General features: G+C 44.0%; 1 protein-coding gene across 1 annotated transcript; it reads left to right on the plus strand.

Annotated features, from left to right (window-relative positions):
* The first annotated feature begins 961 nt into the window (after positions 1-961).
* On the plus strand, positions 962-15,359 carry ACOD1 (aconitate decarboxylase 1). The gene is made up of 6 exons (XM_030838634.2): positions 962-1,019; positions 8,969-9,177; positions 10,834-10,995; positions 11,771-11,860; positions 13,294-13,499; positions 14,414-15,359. The coding sequence occupies exons 1-6, from the start codon at positions 962-964 to the stop codon at positions 15,357-15,359; spliced, it is 1,671 nt and encodes a 556-aa protein (XP_030694494.2).
* Positions 15,360-16,723: the final 1,364 nt, after the last annotated feature.

Raw genomic sequence — 16,723 nt, forward strand, 5'->3', positions numbered from 1 at the left:
TTCTCTCTGTCTCTCCCCCTGCTCTAATTTCATGAAGCAAGTTTTAGAACTCTAGTTTATCAACCATAAGGAAAATACGCAAATGGAGGACAAGGGGATAAAATCACTGAGACATCAGCAAAATATCCTGCTTAATGGCCTACGCTGAGCTGAATGGGGGCAGTCAAAGCCACATGTAAGATAAGAAAAGAATATGAAAAGTAGACAATGACAAGGAAGATCATCACACCTGAGAAGACAAGCCAAATGTACGGCACACCCATGGTCCCCCTCTGATGACTAAGTGACCACACAGGTCCCACAAGACCCCAGCACCCCTGCCATGACTGACTGGCCAAGCAGCAGACACTGACCTAAGGAGAGAAATCTAGAGACTACCAGTGGTCTGGTGGTGGTTTGATCCAAAATTTCTACCAAAGTGAGATGGCATTGAGTAAACGTGAAGTTCTCTCTGTAGGTTCTGCGGTCTGCAGATTTTTTTTTCTTTTTGTGAGTTAAAACTGTAATATGCAAGCATGGCTGACCATGTTAGCCCTCATATATATATTTTTTTATTTTGCGGTACGTGGGCCTCTCACTGTTGTGGTCTCTCCCGTAGCAGAGCACAGGCTCCGGACGCGCAGGCCCAGCGGCCACGGCTCACGGGCCCAGCCACTCCGCGGCATGTGGGATCTTCCCGGACTGGGGCACGAACCCGTGTCCCCTGCATCGGCAGGCGGACTCTCAACCACTGCGCCACCAGGGAAGCCCAGCCCTCATATTTTTGTATCCTGACCAGTACCTCTCACCTTAGCTAAGTTTGAGAACTACCTTAAGATCTGGCCCCATGGTCTCCAAGCCCAGGAGTCATCATTCTAGATCAGGGGACTGAAGGGATGGAAGAGCATCCACCATAGACAGAGTGATGCTGCAGTCAAGAGTCACGTCCCGACACTGGTGAGCTGTCTGGGTGGGACTCATCATGAATAAACAGCAGAAAACCAACAGCCTGAAAGAGAGGTACCAGATGAAGAAGTACTGTGAGTGACCCCAGAAGAAACAGAAAAAAAAGATTATTTTTTTAAATTTTAAAGTAATTTTCTCAAGGAGATTAACTTACAGTAGCCATAAAATAAGAAAATGATGCTATGTAAAATGTTAATCAGAGAACAATAAGAGTTCTTATAAAATAAAATTTAAAAAAAATTATTGCCAAACTAAGAAACTCATTAAAAGAGCTGAATAGCAGAAGGGCACAAATGAAGACTAAATTAGTGATTGGAAGACCAGGCCATGCAGTCCTATCAGAACATTAGACAGAAGTGTAAAAATATGGAAATTACAAGAATCAAGTGGAGATATGTAGGATACAGGCAAGAGAAACAATATCTACCTAATACATATTCAGAAGGAGAACAGACAGGGAACTGAGTCAGGAAAACAACAGAAGAAAATTTCTTGGAGCTGAAGAAAGACTTGATCGTCTGAAAAAGAGTCTCCGGTGTGAAATGGGAATATCAAAAGGAAATAACTAGACTTTTGCTGCTGAAATGCTTAACCACATTTCTTTTGAGGTCCACAACAATTCTAGCTTCAAAAGTGGAGGAAGTACTTAGAATCTATTCTGCCTGGTAAATGTGCATACACAATTTCCGAAGGAATATTTTTTAAATGTCTGCCAGATTTCTTCAGATAAGGCATCCATCCATTTTATTCTTCTTTTTGCCAACATCTGATGCAGAGCAATACAGCCTGTGGATAATCATTCAGCATTTACGAGTTAACTAAGAAATATTAACAAGCTATTTTGTGCTTATGAGAAAAGCTACAAACAATACTTTTCTTTGAGGTAGAGTGCTTTAGAGGATAAATTATAACCACCCTCAGCTTCCACAAATGGAAAAATGTTTTCACAAAAAATGATGCTGAGTCAATTATATTGAAGTGATGATTTTACAGCCACACATTCCTTTGCTATTTTAAAGTCCTCACTTCATAGGAACCTAATTCCTTCCTGAGCACTTTCAAAATTCCATCCAAAATTTAATAAGTTGGTAAAAAGTTCACATACACACACAGAGAGAGAACATATAAAGAACATATACACAAGGTAACCATTGACTCTGTGAGACATTCTCTTAAATATTGCTTTAAAACATTCTCTCTTGATGTCTTACTGAAGTTTTCACGTTAAAATTTGGTTTTATCTTATTGTCTAGGGCCTGGGGAAAATGGAACCAGAACAATGGCAGATAGATAATGGTGGAAGGCTTGGAGATTTTGATGGCTGTTATCACTGTGTTGCTGTTTTAAGGAAATTAAATACACTTTACCCCAAAGTTTTCTCCTTTACAAAACGTTCTTATGGTAAGTATGTTTCAATATCCCAAAGGAACTAACAAAGAACTAATCAGGGGAAGGAACCCTGGTTGCTACCACTGTGCTCTCTGATAAAACATAACCGTTCCCCAGAAATGAAACTTAGTAATTACAGTTTGGAGATTGACTCATCAGACTACACAGGAAGGGCAAGGCAGAAAAAGGAAAACCGAAATTCAAATATGCGAAATCAGCTATTCTGGGCAAAGTTGACTGTATTAAATGGTTTTTCCTTTTTAGAAATAGTCTGCATTCTCACATTTCTCATTTGTTGTTTCAAATATTCCTGATTTACTCTGATAGCTCATGTTCACAAGCCATCCCGAATACGTGGACCTGCTGTTGTCAAGAGAAACAGAAAGATCTGTTCATTGTATTCTTCTTGCTGGCAGACCAGCACTCCACAGTAGTATAAAACCACAGACATTAAAAAGAATACCTTCCTGACACATTTCCACTGGGAATAAAGAAGGATTAAATGTCATTCATGTGTTAGTATGATTGACTTATAGAAAGCATTGGGTTTCCATTAATTCATTCAACAAAAATTTATTGAGCACCTATTATGTGTGAGACTCTGGAGGTAGTGATCAATGGGGTATATCAGTTCCCTTCCTAAACAGAACTACCCTGTCTAATAAGGAATATAAAGAGGGGAACTTTGTGCCCTATAGGTACATGCAGGTGAGCGTGTTGACCTAAACTTGGCATGTTTTGGAGGCCTCCTAGATGTAACCTCTACACTTAGGTTGGGGTTTCTCAACTTCGATACCATTAACATTTTGGACCAATCAATTTGTTGTTGTAGGGGGCTGTTCTCCACATCGTAGGATGTGTAGCAGCATCCCTGGGCCCTACCCACTAGATGCCACGACTTGGTGAATGTCTCCAGACATTGCCAAATGTCCCTTGGGGGACAACTCATCTCCGGCTAAGAACCACTGACTTAGATGGAAGATGAGGAGAAGAAAGTTGTGGGGTGAGGGGAGAAGAAAGGAGTATGATGTGGGGAGAAGACACAGGAAGTAGGAGGGAATCACTGGTACAAAGGTCCCTAAGGCATGAAGATCTTGGCCCCTTGGGTGGCCCAATGTGAGAATGAAGAGAGAACTCAGGTCCGATCCTAAGGTCCCGTGTAAGGCATATTAACAGGTTGGAGTTTGTATTGTCTATTACTGTGTAACAAATTACCCTCAAGACTTTTCCCCTTAAAAGAACAAACCTTTATCATCTTAACAGTTTCCGAGGGTCAGGATTCCTGGAGCAGCTTACCTGGGAGGCATAGCTTTGGGTCTCTCAGGAGGTTGCAGTTAAGTTGCCAGCCAGGTCTCTGAAGACTGGGCTTGCTATGGAAAGATGCTCACCCAAACCCACCATTAGCAGGAGGCTTCAGTTCCGCCCCACGTGGGCCTTCATGGGGCTGCTCTCTACACTGCTTCCCCTCCAGACAGTGATGGAAGATCAAATTTGCTTTTAAAAATAATCTGGCTTCTACTTAGAGCTAGGAGCAAGGAGGCAACTGGAAGCCATCAATTGTTTTTGATTAGAGAGGTGTCGGTCAATCTACAATTTATCATTTAAGCCCCTAGATAGTTAGAAAGTGATTCTAATTACAGAGGGCTTTAGTCTTTAAATTGGTCACAGTTCCATAAAAGTACGAAGTATTTAAGCAAGCAAATAATTGAACTAAAGCGTCTTCGAATTCAATAGTGACAAAAAGTGAGAGCCCAGAGACGCTACATGACAGCACTTCCATCAAAGCTCATCAGAGTTGATGAAGCTCATCATCACTTTATAAAGTTTTTCCATGGTGAGACGGTTGAAGCCAGCATAGCCCATTCTTCACTTTCATGTAGAAGTGGTCTTAGGAGTCTCTAAATATCTAAGTAAGCTGAAAACTCCAGAACTCCCAACTGAGATAATTCTTAGAGAGTTCTATTTTGAGTGTTTTTCAAACTAGATGTCTGTTTCCTTTCAACTCAATGAGATTACTCTTAACACCAATTTATGTAAACTATCTAGCAATAAATCACAAAATCTTATAGTACGATTGTTCTTACTTGCTGGAGTCTATCCAAATGGCCCCAAATACCCAACTTGCTCCCTATTCCCAAATATTCATTTTACTTTTGGATACAGAAATTCACCCGTCCACTGGAACCTGGGTTTGGAGTCCACTGATCTAAAACAGATTGTCTGAAACAGTACCCTGTTGCCCACAACCAATGTGGGTGTCAATACTGAGCCTGGCTCTGGGTTTCCCCAATCTGGACCATGGTTGGGAAGCCCGCCTCAGGCCACAGTTGGCTTAAGAAGAGAATCCAAACATCCCCCAGTGTCATCCTTTCAAGTCCCTCTTTCTTGTATCATTCAACTAGATACAATCAGACCCCCTTCTTTTGACTTTTCTACTACTTAGGATAACCAAAATGTACCTCCACCCCCAGTCTGCTGCCGGTCACTTCTCCCTCTGACTGGTACCCCCAGCCTTCTTTATGCACAAACAACCGCCCTGCCATCACTCCCCAAAGCATGGCTGACACTAGGTTGTAGTATGTAACAAACTTTCCTGAGGATGACAAACAATTATTATATTGCAAAGAAAAAGTTCAAAGTAGATATTTGATTCCACTGCTCCTTAAATCTGTCTGCCTAAGTCCTTCCACATGGGGGTCCCCACTGACCACCTCCCCACCTCCAGCCTCACCCCTCACCTGTGTGTAGTTCTGACTTATAACCAGGGTATCACCCCCAACAATCCATGGGGATTCCCACTGACCCTACCCTTGACCCTGTCTCCAGAGCCCCAGACTCTTTCTTCACAGGCTCCAACCAAGAGAAGCAAACCATCTAACCTCTTCTCCTAGAGGTACTGTCTGATCACAAGAAAGACAGCCTTTTGCATGTTTATGCAGAGCCATTTAGTTTCTTTTTGTCTCAAACTCTCCCTGTAACAGGATGGGGGTAGAGCCACAAGGCTCCTGGAGACTTCCTCTAAAATTAAAATACAATCCCCCCTCAAAGAAGAATTCCGCCACTACACCTGGAACAACAAGCTCAAATTTTAAATAACCTGATTGTTGGTACCCACTGTAAGTACAAACCAGTTGGCCAGGACTAGACAGCCCAAGGGCAATCACAATTCCCTAGAGGACCAGAGCTGCGTTCAGACTAGCCAACTCACAGTGACTGATTATAAACAAAAAGGCTTGGACAAGCTGTGTTGAAGCCCACTTGGGCAACAGCAGGGTGGCAGGCAATAGATCCCAGAAGCCCGGAGAGGACCAGCAACCACAGATCTGCATATACTGAAAAAATGCAGTTCAGGAACAAGTCAAGGAACACCTGAGAAGAAGTGTGATTAATGCCCAATGCCCTTCTAAGTTCTCAGTCGCAAGCTACCAGGAACTTCTGGTACTTTTGTCCCTTGACAAATGGTGACTAGCAGATGTGAAATGGAAGGGAAAAATGAGAGTGTACCTTAAATACCGTACATGCCGTATTTTACTTAACCAAGCCACTATTGGGGGGGGCATTTGATTTTTTCCAATTTTTAATATTGTAAGTAAGTCTATGAATTTTATTTTATTTCATTTGCTAATTTTTCCCCATAAATCCATGTCCATTTCCTTAGGATAAATTTTTAGAAGTAGAATACCTAGATAAAAGAGTGTGAATATTTTTCTGATTTTGACATATGGCGTCTAGGCACAAGATGCAAGCCTAGTTTTTTTGTTTTTGTTTTTTTAAATTTATTTATTTTATTTACTTTATTTTTGGCTTTGTTGGGTCTTTGTTGCTGCACGCCGGCTTTCTCTAGCTGCGGTGAGCGGGGGCTACTCTTCGTTGCGGTGTGTGGGCTTCTCATGGGGGTGGCTTCTCTTGTTGTGGAGCACAGGCTCTGGGTGCACAGGCTTCAGTAGTTGTGGCTCGCGGGTTCTAGAGCACAGGCTCAGTAGTTGTGGCGGTCGAGCTTAGCTGCTCTACGTCATGTGGGAATCTTCCTGGAACCAGGGCTTGAACCTATGTCCCCTGCATTGGCAGGCGGATTCTTAACCACTGCGCCACCAGGGAAGCCCACAAGATGCAAGCCTAGTTTTGCCATCAAGGTACTTTTCTTATATCTGTGAGGAATCATATGATCATCGCTCCTGTGCTTCTTAGGTTTGTTTATTTATTTATTTATTTATTTATTTATTTATTTATTTATTTATTTATTTATTTATTTATTTATTTTGCGGTACGCGGGCCTCTCACTGTTGTGGCCTCTCCCGTTGCGGAGCACAGGCTCCGGACGCACAGGCTCAGCGGCCATGGCTCACGGGCCCAGCCGCTCCGCGGCATGTGGGATCTTCCCGGACTGGGGCACAAACCTGTGTCCCCTGCATCGGCAGGCGGACCCCCAACCGCTGCGCCACCAGGGAAGCCCAGGTTTATTTATTTAGTTTACTGGTAAGTTAAACAACTCATGGAAGAGGAAGTTGAAGTAAGTTTAACTGGGAGGTGTTGAAATGGTGGAAATTTTCAAGTTAAAACAAAGTGAAAGAGAGTGAGTTTGAGAGAAGAGAGGAGTATAAAGACAGACAGCAACCAAATTTCTCCCCAGTTCACTCCTGAGACAGACCTCCTCTTTAGAACAACATGATGCTCAAGGTATTGTTTCCTTTTATGTGGCTTATTTAAATTGGTTTTTCTAGCTTTCCTTTTCTTCTCGATTTCCTCAGTTGCCCTCTCCTTTTAAGAGCTACCTGCTTCTACTTTAAAAATGTGATTTTAATATTTCTCATAGCCTCTGGGTGGTCTAATTAACTGCATCTTGTTTTTATCAATGTTTTACCAAGAATAGACATAATTCTCTAGTATAAAATCAGGAAGAAAATGAATCATTATAAGTTCATAGGATTTTAACCTTCTCGTTTGGCATGTATCCATTATGGCATTGTCAGATTGATTTTCTAATTATCTGTCTACTGTCCTTAGTCCCCTGGGGAAGATAAGCCTTTTGTGGTGGGAGCCATAACATCTGGTTTGGTATTCTAGAGTGCTTAGCACAGGGCAGACTCATAACAAGAACTCCTGAAATATTTATTAAATAACTGCATATTTCACCTTAATTTATACATTAATCATAGTATTTTACTAAGAACAGATGTAAATGCCAGGAGAAAATCAAGAAGACCAAAAAGATATTTTAGAAATAGATGGGCACAAGGCTAAAGACAGCGGAGCAGCTGCAGGCTTATTTCCTACTGTTCCCTTCCTCAGGGGCCAGAAGGAGGCTGTCTGCTCTTTGGCACATGGGGTGGTGTGCAGGACTTGTCAGGGGGTCCATTGGGGCCCTACTTTCAGAAGTCACTAGCACCATGGGATCGTGTGGATGGATGCCCCAATCACCTCTCGCGCTCCATGGTGGCGCCCTGAAAATACATGCTCCCCAGGCATACACGTTGCCCCAGAAGGCACTCCCAGGTCAGATCTAACCCTGAAGAGATGAACAGTCCATCATTAATTGCCTCCACTGTGGGAACTGTGGGGATGGGAAGAGAGGTCAAAAACAGGTAGTTTTGCTTATAAGAAAGGACCCAACCAGTGCTTGAATCTCTAAGTTTTAGTTGGCAAATCATCAAGCCAGTTCTTTTCCCTCCTTCCCTTCTCTGTCCCTAAAATGTTTACCCAGATTTCTAGCCACATGAAAATCCAAGTTGCTGTTATTCTCCACCCTAACCTGAAACTTGAATCCCACACCCCTTTCTCTGTTCCAGCCATCTCCTCTCCTGCTTCCTCCCACGTCAGCCCCCTCTCATTGTTCTAGCAAAGCTTCAGAGACATAAAAAGCAACCCATTGTTTCGCAAATGGCAAGGTTTCCCTGGCTTGACAGCCTAGGGGTTGAAAATATAGGACAAGTCGACAAGCCAGGTTGAAGGACTTTCAGCTGGGAACTGGTTCTATCTTTGCGCCTCTGCTCTTGCACTGAGCTTAGCGTCAGAGAGCCCCAGACACCCCAGATCCTCTATCCAACAAGCCCCCACCCCCATCCTATAGCTCACGCTTTAAAATGAGTTATCTGATGTTCACAGAGACAAAGAAGTTGTATAATGATGCAATAATCAGAGCAGGGAAGGGAAGCGACCTAACATTTACTAAGTGGTACCAAGTGCTAGGCATATAGTGAAACATGAAAGGGTGTTTTTAACTACGTAACAGACATGCTCTTTATCTGGTTTGTGGGTAGAAACATAAGGTCTTCTCGATTAGGATGACCACACGCACGTCACATTCAACAAGTTCACGATGAGCCCAGCATCGTTGCCCAGAAGTCTGCTCCTCTTTCTGTGTTACCTCTCACGGCAAATGGCACTGCCGTTTCCCCATCCAGAACCTGTGGCGTCGGTCTCTTACCTGCCCTGTCTACCCCTCCCCATCCATTCTCTACATGAGTACCTACAGAGATCTTTGCAAAACACAGTTGTGATCACGCCTCTTCCTCTCTTAAGACAGCACTACTATGGCTCCCTGATGACGTCACAGTCTTTGGCATAATATCACTTTCACCATTGGGCCCTGGCCTGCAAATCCATTCTCCCTGTCATCTCTGCCCCTTGCGGGCAGCCCTGCGGCTGGAGTTTGCCCAGTTCACGGCACCGCCCCGCACCAACACCCCCAAGGCCCAGCCCATGCTGCTACCTCTGCCTTTAACCTCCATCTTCATTCTCAGCACCTTCGCCTGGCTGACTCCCAGAAGTTTTCATAAGCAGCTCAGGTATCTACTCCTCCAGCAAGTCTCCACCAACAGAAAGAGCAGGCAGTGGTTCTCGAGTGTAATTTTAAAGTTTCCAGTAGCCATATTGTAAAAAAGTAAGAAGAAACTGATGGGGCTTCCCTGGGGCTTCCCTGGTGGCGCAGTGGTTGAGAGTCCACCTGCCGATGCAGGGGACACGGGTTCGTGCCCCGGTCCGGGAAGATCCCACATGCCGCGGAGCGGCTGGGCCCGTGAGCCATGGCCGCTGAGCCTGTGCGTCCGGAGCCTGTGCTCCACAACGGGAGAGGCTGCAACAGTGAGAGGCCCGCGTACCGCAAAAAAAAAAAAAAGAAGAAACTGATGAAATGAATTTTAATCATATATTTTATTTAACCAATATACCCCAAATATTATCAATTTCAGCATGTAATTAATATTTTAAAATTATTAATGAAATGCTTTATATTCCTTTGTTTTCCTACTAAGTCTTCAAAACCCAGTGTTTATTCTCCTCTGATGACACGTCTCAGTTTGGACTAGTCACATGTAGCGCTCCATCACCAGATGTGGAGAGTAGCTACCACATTGGACATGACAGCACTACAGCTATCTTAGGAATCACTTAGGGATCACCTAGAGAGCTTAATGGAAACCTAGAACCCTGTACTAAGCTTCCAAATGTTCTGGTTCTGAGAAGGGTCTAATTCTGGAGGTGTGGGATGGAGAACCAGAAATGTTCATTCTCAGCAAGAAATCCAGGTTTCTGATGTATGTGTTCCACAGGAAATGGGGGCTTAAGAGCTAGATGCATCGATTTTGGAGTTAGACCTACAGGGGTTTGTGTCCAGACTAAGTTACAGCTGTGTGACTTGGGGACTTCACCTTTCTGGGTCTTGGTCTCCTCACCTGCAGAAAGAAACTCACGATACATACCTAGAGACCAGTGAGTATTAAGTAGACACTGTATTTAAAACATTCGGCTCAACACCTGGCACGTGTCTACCAGTGCCAGCTCCACGCCCAGGCGTGCCCACATGGTGGGCGAGACGTCCCTCCCCTGCTCCCCCTCTGAGCCTCTGCGTGCCTCCACCAGAGCCCACCACCCAAGCACACATTATCTGCTTGCTACTCTGTGTCCTCCACTGGACTGAGGACAGAAACTGGCTATCGCTCATTTCCACATCCCTCTGCCTCACACATGTGTTCAGTACACATCATTTTTTTTTTTTTTTTTAAGTTTTGGGAAGGATTTGTGACTTATTTGTTGCATGACCTTGGTCAGTTAATTTTAATTAATTAATTTTTTTATCTTTGCTGTGTTGCGTCTTCGTTTCTGTGCGAGGGCTTTCTCCAGTTGTGGCAAGCGGGGGGCCACTCTTCATCGCGGTGCGCAGGCCTCTCACTATGGCGGCCTCTTGTTGCACAGCACAGGCTCCAGACGTGCAGGCTCAGTAGTTGTGGCTCACGGGCCTAGTTGCTCCGCGGCATGTGGGATCCTCCCAGACCAGGGCTCGAACCCGTGTCCCCTGCATTAGCAGGCAGATTCTCAACCACTGCACCACCAGGGAAGCCCAGTACACATCATTTTTTAGAAACTGAACTTAATTTAACCAACTGCGTTTCCTATAGTGGAGTATAAAGTCTTTGCGTAAAAGTACCTCCGGTTCTCATGTAGAAAGGAAGTGTGTGAATACAGAGTGAGTGAAGCATTGTTCTAACACTCTTCCCTTTAAAGTCTGTCACAGAAAGCTTTGCCAAAGTGATCCATGGCTTGAAAGTGGGACACCTGACAGATCGCGTTATCCAGAGGAGCAAGAGGATGATTCTGGATACCCTGGGTGTTGGGTTCCTGGGAGCCAGTACAGAAGTGTTCCAAAAAGCCAGGGAATACAGTAAAGTAAGAAGCTCAATGTCTACTTTGGAGCTAAAAACCAAGTGTGCACATGCGCCTTTTTGTGAGGTGTACCCAGAAGCGCGCCCAGGGACGTGCGTTTGTGTTCTACTGCCCTACTCTTCATTTTAGAGATAGTGCTTTGTGTATACAGCATCGTTGTATATAGTTTTATGCTTTTCTATGCTTTATTACCTGAGTCTTAATATTCACCCACATCCTTTACTAAGTCACTATCTTAAGACCAGTCTTAATCTTAAGGCTAGCAAAATCTCAAAGTTGATTACTAGTCTGACTGAAAGCACATTTTTACCTGAGAGTCTTAGCGGCCATAGCCCCAGCCCATTTGTTCATGCAAAGACTTCAAGACTCTCTGGAGAAAAGCCTGGGCCAGCACCCTGAGCAGAGAGTAAGTGATTACGTGAGAGATGTAGCATCCACTCTCCAAAGAATATGCCTGGTCTATAGACGATGAGTCCACCTTTCCTAGTATTTATCCTCAAGGAGTAAATCAGAGTAAATTCAGACTTCATTCCTTGGTGCACTTATGGATCACGGTCTGGGACTGAGCAACAGCTTCTCCTCTCCCTTCCACAGAAAAAGTTATATATTCTTCTACAAGGAAGAAAGAAATCCAATGACTAGGGCTTCAGTCTAGCACAAAGGGCTCAATAAGAAGTATTAAAGTGATGCTTCCAAACATGAAGAACAACTCTTGAAATAGTGACTTGGCATGTTGGGTTCACACTCTGTATCACTGACTGATACTCTTTTGTTTCAGATCTATAGTTCCAACGTATCCAGCACTGTTTGGGGCCAGCCAGACTTCAGGCTACCACCAACATATGCTGCTTTCGTTAACGGTGTGGCTGTAAGGAGATTTCCATGCCTTTGTAACTGTTCAACAATCAGAACAATTTCAGGGCCAGAAAATATCTCAGAAATTGCCCAGTTTCCATATCTTACTGATGAGATCACTGAAGTTCAGAGAGGTGAAGTGGCCTGCCCTCTCTCCTTGTAGTAATTTCAGTTTTCACGTTTTTACAGTGAATTGATGTTTTTCAAACAAATTGTGAAGTAGAGGAAATAAGATGGACGTATTTAGATAAAAATGCCCCTGAGGTATCTCAACTCTAAACTAAATATCCAGACTCAGTTCCTTGTCAGTTCTTTCTGTGGTGGGCAGTATCAGCTTCTATCCAGTAACCAGCCTTTCATTCATTCATTCATTCAACAGATACTTATTGAGAAAGAAACAATGACCATAAGGTGTCTACATTTTCTGAACCGAAAATCAGCACTTCTCATCTGACAATTTTTATGCTTTTTCTGTGTGTCATGGGCAGTCTAAAGGATATAATTTGGACATGAATCTGTTGGGATTTCTGAGATATTTTTATGGTTTATGGGACAGTAGTTCAGAATATTGAAAGTCAAACCTAATGGTGCATCCCGAAGTAAGCATCCAGTAAGTAAGCGGTGGGAAAGGCACCAGCCACAACTAGTAGACAAAAATCTATCTTTAAATGAACTTCTGGTTATTACTATTTCGTATAAGGAAAAACCAAATGATTTTAAAATGTAGCTTAATAGTTAAACTGGGTTCAAGAGTTCTTGCAACTTCTCCATAAGTTTGAAATTATTTATAATAAAAGGGTTCAAAAAATATGGCCTGATGTGGAATAAATGACATTAAGCTTTTCATGTGACTTGTTTGAAAGGTGGAAGAGGGAGGGAGGGAGGAACAGCCACCTAATTCTACAGCTTTGTTTGTAAGGTAGATAAAGATCTTTCCAAGGGCTGTGGCACCTGAGTAAGAGCCAAGCTCCCTGTGGTTCACTAGCTGCTCCCAAGGTCGCACCTGATCTGGACAGAGGACAGCCTGTCTAGTGCCAAGTCATGTGATTAAGAATCGCAGCCAGGGCCTCCCTGGTGGTGCAGTGGTTGGGAGTCCGCCTGCCAATGCAGGGCACACGGGTTTGTGCCCTGGTCCGGGAGGATCCCACATGCCGTGGAGCGGCTGGGCCCGTGAGCCGTGGCCGCTGAGGCTGCGCGTCCGGAGCCTGTGCTCCACAACGGGAGAGGCCACAACAGTGAGAGGCCCGCGTACCGCAAAAAAAAAAAAAAAAAAAAAAAAAAAAAGAATCGCAGCCAGTTCATAGGTTTAATTTTCAGAGAATCAGATCTAAAAATCTCACATCAAACAAGGTTATTATTGAACTAAACCCTGACTGGTCCAAAAGTCATTGCATTCGGGGAAATACATTTAGGTTTTGGTTGTTGTTTACGTGTCTGTTCACATAGGTTCACTCAATGGATTTTGATGACACGTGGTACCCTGCCACCCACCCTTCTGGAGCTGTCCTTCCTGTCCTCATGGCTTTGTCAGAAGCCCTGCCTCCAAGTCCAAAGTGTTCTGGCCTTGACCTGCTGCTGGCTTTCAACGTTGGTATTGAAGTGCAAGGCCGATTAATGCATTTCTCCAAGGAAGCCAAGGACATACCAAAGAGGTACGGAGAAACTGTGCCTCATCGTGAGGCGGCCACATTCCTCTTCATCTGTTAGTCGTTATCTCTGTAGATCTTTCTGACATAGAGGTTGGCTCAGTTGAAGATGTTGACGTTAGTGCTGGCAGATAAGTCAACTCAACCAGTCACATATCAAACTGTACATCCATATACAAAGGTGTGACCTCAGAAGTACTAGTGAAAAGTCTCCTCTGGGTTTAGAGAGCCTATCAAGCAACGAGGACCATGCACTAAATTGGAGCCTCCCACCCCAGGATGATCATGTCATTCTGGCCTCTGTGGGTACTCTGAATATCCCTCATCTCATCTCAAAGCGGAGTCTACTTTGGTATTTGCTAGGGTCCTTCAGACTAATGGGAACATTCAGAATATCCTAAACTCGACTGCTCAATCCACAGATCAAAAATGGTCAAACGTTGACTGTATCATATGGTTCAATCGAATATTTATTTTGCCCCGTGGTCCAGCCTGCTGGGGGAGGAATAAATCGGAATACTGAGTGAACTTTCACGGTTTCTACAAGGCCCTCAATTGTTACAGTTATTTACACAGGCTTTCAGCACTCAACAACTTTTGCCTTTTGGCAATAATTGCAGAAGTACCATTTATAAATAATTTACTATGTCGGGCACTGTTGTAATCATGCGAATTTGTTCAAAACTCACAAAACCCTATGAAGTAGATACTATTATTATGACCATTTTATATAAGAGAAAACAGATACAGAGAAGTCAAATAACTTTTCCAAAACTCACACAGCTAATAAGAGGAAGAGCTGAGATTTGAACCTAGGCATTAGGGCTGCTCCATTAGCTAAGCTCCTGACCACTGTGCTATACTGCCCCCTGGGGGCTGAGGTTTGTAAGTCTCCAACTCTTGTGTTTTTTGTTTTTCAGATTCCATCCCCCCTCAGTGGTGGGAACTTTGGGTAGTGCTGCTGCGGCATCTAAGTTTTTGGGGCTCAGCATGACAGAGTGCCAAGAGGCCCTGGCTATTGCTGTTTCTCATGCTGGGGCACCCATGGCGAATGCCGCCACTCAGACCAAGCCTCTTCACGTCGGCAATGCCGCCAGGCATGGGCTAGAAGCTGCTTTTCTGGCAATGCTGGGTCTCCAGGGAAACAAACAGGTCTTGGACATGGAGTCAGGGTTTGGGGCCTTCTATGCCAACTATGCCCCCAAAATCCTTCCAGACGTAGATTCACACACTTGGCTGCTGGACCAGCAGGATGTGGCCTTCAAGCTTTTCCCTGCCCATTTGGCCACGCACTGGGTGGCAGACGCAGCTGCATCTGTGAGAAAACAGCTTGTAAGAGACAGAGCCGTGCTTCCCACTGACCACATGGAGAGAATTGTGCTTAGAATTCCAGATGTCCAGTATGTGAACAGGCCCTTCCCAGACTCGGAGCCTGAGGCCCGACACTCCTTCCAGTACGTGGCCTGCGCCATGCTGCTGGATGGTGCCATCACTGCCTCATCATTCCACAAACACCAGGTCAACAGGCCACGGGTAAGAGAGCTGCTCGGTAAGGTAGAGCTGGAGCACCCTCAGGACAACCTACCAAATTTCAACACCCTCTACTGCGAGGTAAGTGTTGCCCTCAAGGATGGAGCCATCTTCACAGAGCACTCTGATACCTTCTACGGTCACTGGAGGAAGCCTCTGAGCCAGAAAGACCTACAGGAAAAGTTCAGAGCCAATGCCTGCAGGATGCTGTCCTGCCACACTGTAGAAAGGCTTATAGAGATAGTAGAAAACCTAGAAGACCTGGAAGACTGCTCTGTGTTAACTGCACTTCTGAAAGAACCCTCTCCACCAGAGATAGTTTCAAAATCTCTCTAGCATTTAACAGTTCCATCATGCAACCTCTCCTGAGGCTTAACGACATCTAAATGATTTTATATTGGGGAAAATTCAATGCTTTGCTTTACAGAGCAAGGGTCTGTTCTTGGTCTGCCTGGGAATAAATGCAGCATGCTGAAGAGAGTCCAGACACAGAACTGGATATACATGGAAGAAGTCTTGTCCTGTAAATTTTGCAAGACAGTTCCAGTTACCTATAGCAAGATAATGGTGCAAGAAACACAGAGAAATTTATTTTATAAGCATTCATAAGGCTGAAATTCAGGTCACCTGTGATTTGCTTAATCTTTTCAGAGGAGTTATTTATGAACTTCAAGAGCCTCAAGGCTTGAGAGGGATTTGAACTTCTGCATACAACTTGCTGACAGAAGAAGGGCTCTGGTCTGTTGTGCCACCAATGGACTTCTTACTCTATGGCTTATCAGAAGCCCTTCACAATGGAGGGGATGCCACTGGGTTTAAAATAAGGTCTTCGTGGGTTCAAATCCTGCCTCTGCCATTGACTAGATGTGACCCTGGCCATGGTTCTGGATAACCCTCTACTTAAGTTTCTCTATCTTTAAAGCATAAATTAAAAACAGTCTAAAAAATAAAGCAGTTTGGCTCTAGAAGTCATGCTCTTAATCACTACAATAGATCACCTTTCATTACAGAAAAATTTTTGAGACAAATATCATGGATGTAGAGTCTGAGATGTAATAAAGAATGACAGCCAAAACATAGTATATATGTGGGTAGTCAGATATATATTAAACTGTATAAAGTAATAAAAATGTCTTGTGGGGTTAAAAACTGCAACATTAGCATTAAATACATATTTATATATATATATATATATATATATAAAAGCAGGGAGTTATTATAGTTAATGTATTCTAAGTTCCTCATGTTGTTCAAGAAAAGGGCAACACTATTAACTCTAGACTTTGATTTGTAAGTATGTATGTTGACATTTCTAGGGTGACTTATAAAACAGCAGTGGAACGTATCACTTCAGGTTAATAGAGAGAGAAATATGGAATTAGGAAAAAAAATAATCCAAAGAAAGGTAAGAAAGGAGGGGGAAAAGAAATATAGAAAAGGCAGGACAGAAAGCACAATATAAAATGATAGGAGGGACTTCCCTGGTTGCTCAGTGGTTAAGAATCCACCTGCCAATGCAGGGGACATGGGTTCGATCCCTGGTCCGGGAATATCCCACATGCCGCAGAACAACTAAGCCCATGCACCACGGCTGCTGAGCCTGTGCTCTAGAGCCTGCGAGCCACGACTACTGAGCCTATGTGTCACAACTACTGAGGCCCACGCGCCTAGAGCCCGTGCTCCACAAGAGAGCCACTGCA

The sequence above is a fragment of the Globicephala melas genome, chromosome 18 (assembly GCF_963455315.2).
Source record: "Globicephala melas chromosome 18, mGloMel1.2, whole genome shotgun sequence".
Lineage (NCBI taxonomy): Eukaryota > Metazoa > Chordata > Mammalia > Artiodactyla > Delphinidae > Globicephala > Globicephala melas.

What these genes read in the sequence shown, in the direction of transcription:
- ACOD1 (XM_030838634.2), top strand. Translation starts at nt 962, where the DNA reads ATGAATAAACAGCAGAAAACCAACAGCCTGAAAGAGAGGTACCAGATG. An exon ending in CTTTCGTTAACGGTGTGGCT is followed by an intron (nt 11,861 to 13,293) that starts GTAAGGAGATTT and finishes CTGTTCACATAG; the next exon opens with GTTCACTCAATGGATTTTGA. An exon ending in GCCAAGGACATACCAAAGAG is followed by an intron (nt 13,500 to 14,413) that starts GTACGGAGAAAC and finishes TTTGTTTTTCAG; the next exon opens with ATTCCATCCCCCCTCAGTGG.